Source organism: Octodon degus, unplaced genomic scaffold, assembly GCF_000260255.1.
Source record: "Octodon degus isolate 3935 unplaced genomic scaffold, OctDeg1.0 scaffold00304, whole genome shotgun sequence".
Classification (NCBI taxonomy): Eukaryota; Metazoa; Chordata; class Mammalia; order Rodentia; family Octodontidae; genus Octodon; species Octodon degus.
This window is the reverse complement of record NW_004524880.1, coordinates 1208270-1216776: the sequence shown is the minus strand read 5'-3', so window position 1 is coordinate 1216776 and position 8507 is coordinate 1208270. Positions and strand designations below refer to the sequence as shown.

The 8507-nt window shown below is 39.5% G+C and overlaps 1 protein-coding gene across 1 annotated transcript in view; it reads left to right on the top strand.

The window, feature by feature from the left end:
* LOC101585187 (vomeronasal type-2 receptor 116-like) overlaps nt 1-8507 on the top strand; it is a 72044-nt gene that overhangs the window by 22655 nt on the left and 40882 nt on the right. The window contains 2 exon segments of the mRNA XM_012513009.1: nt 4406-5167; nt 5170-5195. Coding sequence (XP_012368463.1) covers nt 4406-5167; nt 5170-5195 — 788 coding nt within the window.

The following is an 8507-nucleotide window of genomic DNA, read 5'->3' as shown; positions in this document are numbered from 1 at the left end:
GTATGCAATGTGTTAATTATTGAAACTGTCCTACCAATTTGATTTGAAACTGTCCCACTGCTATTTGTCTCTCAATAAAATTATGGAAAAAAATAAAAATAAATATGCCTCACAGATCTAGAGAAAACATTCAAAAAATTCATCTGGACTCAGAAGAGACTTACAATAGCAAAAGCAATCCTGTGTAACAAAGGAAAGGCAGGAGGCATCACAATCCCTGACTTGAAGTTATACTACAAAGATACTGATAAAATCAGCATGATATTAGCATAAAAACAGACGTGATGATCAACAGAACAGGCTGGATGATGAAAAAGCAACTAAAAACACACTCAGTCACTTTGCCTCTCACAAAGGGGCCAATTATGTTCAATGGAAGAAAAATAGCCTCTTTAATAAACGGTGCTTGAAAAACTGGCTTTCCACATTTCAAAAGCTAAAATTAGACACCTATCTATCACCATGCAATAAAATGCAGTTAAAATGGATCAAAGATTTAATATTAAAACTGGAACAATAAATCTATTGGAAAAGAAAATAAGTACAAATCTTTTTTTCTTTTCTTTTTTTTTTTTTTTTTTCAGTACCAGGGATTGAACTCAGGACCCTGTGCTTGCCAGGCAAATGCTTATTCTACTGAGTCCCTAAGTACAAATCTTGAAGACATTGAGTTAGGTAGAGAATTCATGAACAAAAAACAAACTGCACAGGAAATACTTCAAAGAATCAGCAATTGGTATTGTATCTTTCTGGAGTTTATGCACTTCAAATAAAAATCACCAACAGAAGAAAAATAAAACCCATAAATTGGGGGGGGGGGATTTAGTCAATTGGCCCACAGACAAAGGACTTCTATCTGGAACATTTGAATAAATAAAAAATGTAGGTCCCCAAATTTCAAAAACTCAATCCAATAATGGGCATCTAAAATGAATACACACTTCTCAAATGAAGAAATACAAACGGTAAATAAATGTTCAACATCATGGGCCACTTGAGAAATGCAAATTTAAAAAAACACAACACTGAGATTCCATCTCACCCCAGGAAGAATGGCTATCATCAAGAAGTCAACCAATAAGAAATACTGGAGGTGCTGAATGAAAAAAAAAAAAAAAAAAAAAGACAGCCCTTCTTCATTGTTGGTGAGAGTGCAGACAGCTACAACCACTATGAAAATCCTCAAAAAGATAGAATTGAGTGTCCCATTCAACTAAGCTATTCCTCTCCTAGGTATTTTTCTAACTAAACTGAAAACATCATAACCCAGCAATATATGTGCAACCATGTTTATGATAGTACAACTTGTCAGAGCTAAATCTTGGAAACAGCACAAAAGCCCATCATCTGAGGAATGGATTAAAAAGGTATATTGATTGCTCTTATACAATGGAGTATTACTTAGCTATAAAAAATATAAACTTTAGGCTTTTAGAGATTAATGGATACAAACAGACCATACTGGTAAGTGAAATAAATCGCACTTGCATGTGCAAATATCACGTTGTCTCACTAGTGTAAGAACCTAAAAGAGTAAATAAAATCTGAAAACTACAATAAATAGTCTGAAAGGGAAAGAATTTGTTCAAATGTAAGGGAAACCTGGAGTTAGTATATGAACAAAAGAAAGGATGAAGGGATAATGACATATATATGTTCATCTACTAGATACTTTGTGTAATTGTGCTGCTGATTTCTGCTGGTCTATTGACAGGAGCAATTAATACTTGAATTTTTTTCTTCTCCTTTTTTAATTTCTTGTAACATTTTTACCAGTTTTTCATGCTTATATCTGATAAACTAAACAACTAACTTAAAAACAACATTAAACACTGTAACAACCATTGTTCAATTCCTATTAATTTGTTTTTGGTGCAATTCTGTATAGCTTCTAATTTTTTTTACTGATTTTTATTTTCCATAAAAAATAAGCAAAAATAAAAAGTAGAGAAAGATATGGATCCACACTAAGGGATTTTATGAGTGATGATGCCTACATTTTTGGTAGCATGGAAGAAACACTTTCACACATTCAGTAGCATTATATTTTTCACATTTAGATCTAAAAAGTCTTCCATATTTTTCATGTGTGTCAAATAGGATCACATGGATGTAATATTCATCAATGGGCTTATTTACTAATGAATTCTTAATTAAATGTGAATTAACATGTAGGTCCGGTGTCAGAAAAAGCAGATCTGTCTGGTTTTGCTTTTTATGGGTTTGTTTTTCTTTTTCTTTTCTTTTTTTTTTTTTTTAAGTACCAGGGAATCAACTCAGGACCTTGAACTTATCAGGCAAGTACTTATTCTACTGAGCTATCTCTCCAGCCCCAGATCTCTCTTATTTTGACTGGAATTTGACCTGGAAAAGGGTATTGCCCTCCCACAATACACTCTCTGACCCTTGCTACCCTGATATGGGCAGGTGTCCTTTAACCTTATCCTTTCGCCATGGACTAAAAACATCAGCCAAAGTAAAATTATCCTCCTATATCTATATACTATGTGTGTTTCAGTGTATGAAGTAAAATTTAGTGTCAGAATTTCTGTGAAAGGATAAATTACATTCATAAATAAAAAGTATAGTGCAACTAAAACTTCCTGCATGATATTTATTTAAACAACAGCATTTACAAAATTAAGAGTAGAAAGAAAAAAAAGAGAAGAAAGAAATTCTAAATCCAAAAATGGCACTTAAGCATAATGTACCCCACCTCTGGGAGCACCCAAGGCCAGGCACCATGGCACACGCCTATAATCTCAGCGCTGGGGAGACTGAAAACAGGAGGATCACTCAGGGTCTGGCTGTGTAGTGAGACCCTGTACTAAATACATTAAAGGACTAATAATAATAATAATAATAATAATAATAATAATTTTAAAAGCCTAAAGTAAACCTCCACATTTTGTGTTACATTTTGAAAGCAAATTTAGAGTAGGATTTCCCATGACACCACTTCTACTCAACCTTACACTGAAAGCCTGTGCTAATGCTACAGGCTCAGGACAGTGTCCACAAGTGAGAATGTAAGCAAATGAAAGGAGCACAGCTGGAAGCATCCCCCAGTGTTACTCTTGTGTGAGAATTAAGTACAGTAAATTAATAGTTGAATTCAGTGCTACTGGAATAGCAGATTGGAATACATGATTGTAACAAAACCTTATTTCTACAGTTCAGTCATTACCCATTCATAAATGAAATTGGAAAAGTCACTTGTGCCATATCTTAAAAACTATTTTTTTTTTTTTGGTGGAACCAGGGATTGAACTCAGGCCATTGCGCTTGCGAGGGAAGCACTTATTCCACTGAGTCATCTCCACGGACCCTTAAAAACTATTAACTGTACAATAAAACATTCTATAAGGCTTTATAAAGCTACCATATTTAAATATAGGGCAATTCTTATAACTATGAAATATACATAAGTGACAGAATAAATCATGATCTTAAATAGACTCAATAGTGAAAATATGATTTGATCTAGGGATTCAATCCAATTTCAGTGAGAATTCCAATAAAGTTATCATAAAAACTACAACCTTTCACTGGTCAATGGTTCACATGGTGGAGAGGAGAGAGAGAGAGAGAGAGAGAGAGAGAGAGAGACAGAGAGACAGAGAGACAGAGAGAGAGAGACAGAGAGAGAGAGACAGAGAGAGAGAGACAGAGAGAGAGAGACAGAGAGAGAGAGACAGAGAGAGAGACAGAGAGAGAGACAGAGAGAGAGACAGAGAGAGAGAGACAGAGAGAGAGAGACAGAGAGACAGAGAGAGACAGAGAGAGAGAAGAGGAAGGCAGGGAAGTAGAGAGAGATGAGAGAATATATGTTAAATATGTTTCCCTACAATGTAGAAAATTATATTGTTTTCTAACCAAGTGATTGTTTATTAAATGAACATATGAGGGAGAAATTTCCAGAGGCTTAATTTAGATAAATAGGTCTTTTATTGCTTTGTGAAGATTAAAAAATGACTTTATGAAAAATTAAAGACAACACACTAATTACCACACCATGCAGAAATAGAGTATTAATTGGGAGATTTTGTCTGTAGAATATAACTTTCATTGATGTCTAAAGAACCAAAGAAAAACCCAATCAGAGTGAAAACTTCATACTCTTAGTACTCTTGAGGGCTGAGGGAAAGGACCAAGAACTTGAGCACAGCTGTAACAAACTGTGTATAAGTGAGACACTATTTCAAAATTAAAAATAAAAGTGGCAAGGCACATTGCTCAGTAAACCACTTAAATTCAATTCCTACTACTAACAAAGAGGAACACAAAAACTAAAATTATTAGGAAAATGGAAATTTGGAGAAGAAAAACTATGAGATTCTGTGAGTGAGTCAGTAAGAAAAAAAAGAATGAAGTTGAGCTAATGACAATTTAAATTTCTTGTTAGATATGGAGCAGTGTGTGAAGTGTGCAGATCACCAATATGCCAACATGGAGCAAAACCTCTGCCTCCAGAAGTCTGTGGCTTTTCTGGCTTATGAAGACCCCTTGGGGATGATACTGGCTGGCACAGCCTTGGGCTTTACAATTGTCACAGTTCTTATTCTTGGGCTCTTTGTGAAGCACCGAGACACTCCCATCATCAAGGCCAACAACAGGGCTCTCAGCTACACCCTGCTCATCTCCCTCACCTGCTGTTTCCTCTGCTCCTTGCTCTTCATTGGCCGTCCCAGCACAGCCACCTGCATCCTGCAGCAGACCACATTTGGACTTGTGTTCACTGTGGCTGTTTCCACTGTCTTGGCCAAAACCATTACTGTGGTGCTGGCCTTCAAGGTTACTGCTCCAGGCAGAAGAATGAAACAGTTGCTGGTGTCAGGGGCACCAAACTCCATCATCCCCATGTGCTCCCTGATCCAGCTCACTCTCTGTGGAGTCTGGATGGGGACAAATCCACCCCACATTGACACAGATGCTCACCCTGAACATGGCCACATCATCATCGTGTGCAACAAGGGCTCCCTCACTGCCTTCTACTGTGTCCTGGGATACTTGGGCTGCCTGGCCCTGGTGAGTTTCACTGTGGCTTTCCTGGCCAGGAACCTGCCTGACACCTTCAATGAAGCCAAGTTCCTGACATTCAGCATGCTGGTGTTCTGCAGCGTGTGGGTCACCTTCCTGCCCGTGTACCACAGCAGCAAGGGGAAGGCCATGGTGGCTATGGAGGTCTTCTCCATCTTGGCCTCCAGTGCAGGGCTGCTGGGCTGCATCTTTGTCCCCAAGTGCTACATTATTTTGTTAAAGCCAGATAGAGTTTCTCAGCACAGGTTCAGAGACATAACTCATTCTGCTAGGAAAAAGCCATCTTAAATTAAAATACAGGCATTTCCTAAAATGGACAAGGTCCTTCAGAAAAACTGCAGCACTGTTTTTTATCATGATTAGATTAAAACTTTGGATTTACTTCAGTTAATAACTTGTCCCTACATTGTTCTCTAGTAGTCTCTAAGCCACTGTCTCTTGTAACAATCACTTTTTCTTTAAATAAAATTTTGAGATTATTTTCCTCTTATAAAATCTAAAATCAAGGGATGAGGAGATAGCTCAGTAGAATAAGCACTTGCCTGGCAAGTGTAAGGTCCTGAGTTCAATCCTCAGTACCACAAAATTAAAAAATTAAAAAACTAAATCTAAAATCAATTAAAATATTTTTGTTTAAGTTTGATTACAATTCTCACTTTTATTTTGTGCAAGTTGACCTTCTCAATAATTTTTACAAATTATTAGCATAGAAAATTTTGTGCACTGAATTCTTTACATTTAAATTTGCAATTTATTCCATTAAGGCTTTCCCCTTAAAGAATTATTATACTATAAATATGCTGATCATTTTTTTCATTAAATAAATACATCTACATGAATTTAAATGTCCAGAGCACAATACAATGGGGTCTCTTTAATACCTTACATAATTCAAGATTTACATGTACAGAAGTATATGAACAAATAATAGTCTGCAAGTATAAAAGCTGACATAACTCAGACATTTTGCTATTAACACATATTTTTGTGAACAACAATAATGACTTTAAATTTTCCAGAGATCTTTCTGTGGAATACTGAATGGAGTATATATACAGAATGGAAAAAAGCAAACAAACATATCTTCCTTGTACTATTAGGTGAACCCTGTATAGTAACTAATATTATTCAGCAAATTCGATCAGTGCACATAGTTCATTCGTGTCTGAAATTATAATTTTAGCTAAAATTTTTCAAAGTCTAAATTTATGCTTTATAGCTGTTGCTGGATTCCCCATACTACATCTTTCATAAAATGAAATGGGATACAAATATGTTTTAAAACTCACAACTTTGGTCCTCATAAGTTAGCAAAGTATATTTTTAAAGAATTTTTTTCTTTTTTAATTTTTTTTTTATTTTAAAGAGAGTACAAAATAATGAACATAGAGACACAGTCCTAGCCCAGGTCCGGTGAGTGTGTGGAGAGCTTCCTGCTACCCTGCGCCTGCGGGACCAGTCCCAGCCCAGGCGCAGCGTGGGCGGGACCCTCTCGCATCCCCTCGGGCTGCCCCCCACCACTCTGCAGTACCTCCCCCACCCCTTCCGCTGAGTAGGAATTTCTGTCGACTTCCGGAAACCCCCAGACCCAGTCCTAGCCCAGGTCCAGTGAGTGTGTGGAGAGCTGCCTGCTACCCTGCGCCTGCGGGACCAGTCCCAGCCCAGGCGCAGCGTGGGCCGGACCCTCTCGCACCCCCTTGGGCCGCCCCCACCACCCCGCAGTACCTCCCCCACCCCACCCGCCGAATAGGAACATCTGCCGACTTCCAGGAACCCCAGACCCAGTCCTAGCCCGGGTAGAGTGAGTGTTTGGAGAACTTCCTGCTACCTTGCACAGGCAGAACCTGTCCCAGCCCAGGTGCAGCATGGGCCGGACCCTCTCCCAGCCCCTTGGGTCACCCCCACCACTCCGCAGCACCTCCCCACGCCGCCTGCCGAGGAGGAATTTTAAGGTATTCTGGGAACCGACAGACCCAGTCTTAGCCCAGGTCCAGTGAGTGGGTGGGAGAGCTTCCTCTTCCCCCTATTTCACCTTGCCCCCTCCAGGCACAGCTCAGGCCTGGCATACATGCCTGAGGTGTAACCCTGCAGCTGCAATCCCTGCAGACAGTGTAGAGGATAGATCCAACCAGCTAGTCCAGGAGCAGAACATCTTGCCACAGGGGCACAACATATTGACCCTGAAGGGCAGCAGCAGGAAGGAGCTGAGCGCAGCAGCGAGACCTAAGCCACACGCAGCTGGATAAGTCCAAACTTTGTAGAGCTGCACCTGAACGTCAGTACGTGCAAAGGTTATAACTACAGGAATGATCTACAACAAAGGGCAGAAGACAGTGGTACACAAAATGACGAGAAGGAACAAAATGCAACCTCAGAACCCAAGCCCACCCGTAACAAGTGCAGAGGACACTAAAACAGAACAAATTGGAAATCACACAGCTGAAAGCAATGAATCAACAGCGTCTGAAATAAAGAAACAGCTACAGAAAGATATAGAAGACCTCAGATTGAAAATGAAAAAAGAAATCCCTGAATTAATAACATCTGCACTAAAGAATCAAATGCAGAAACATATCGAAGAAACTCAGTGCCCACCCAGAACAAATGAGGAGGACACTACCTGGGCTCAAATGCATGAATTAAGAGCGTTGATAATAAATAAGCAACAGCAGAAAGATATACAGGAAATCAGAGCACAATTCTTTTCTGAAATAAAAAAAGAACTCTCAGAACTCGTAGCAGATGAAGTAAAGAAGCAACTACAGAAACATAAGCAGGAAACCCAATCTGAAAAAAACACTGAAGTAAAAGAATTTCTAACTGCTTCTAAAGAAGATATTGAAAAAAAAAAATAGAGGAGATTAGAAAAATGACGGATTCCCTAAATGAGCAATACAGGAAAGAAATAGATTGCATGAAGCAGAGTCAAAGAGATAGAGAGGAAATCAAAATTTCAATCACAAGCTTGCAAAACCATTTGAGTGAAAGTGAAGATAGAGTTTCACATCTTGAAAATGCTGTCACAGCTAGTTAAAAGGTAAGAAAAGATCTCCTAAAAACAACAAAGATGCAAGAAAAAATAATCTATCAACTGAAAGATGATACAAAGGTGAACAATGTGAGACTACTAGGCCTCAATGAGAAAGAAAGAGTCCATACAAATTATATAAAAAGAATATGGGGAACTGGTTACCTGACTGGAACTACAACGCAGCCCACAGGCTGGTGCTATGAACCCCATCCCGCAGATGGAGACGTGGGTACTAATGTTAAACCAATCTCCATAGAAGCTGCATTGGAGGGAACTCACACTCGGGTTTAAGTGAGGCACCCCAGCGTGGAGCGGCTGGGGCAGGCAGCCCAGCACCGCCCAGCGGAATCGCCCGCTTTCCGGCGACCCGGCCAGGCAGCGCGCGGGGAGCCGAGCCCGCAGGGCCGCAGTGCGCAGGCGCGGAGGCGCGGGCCGG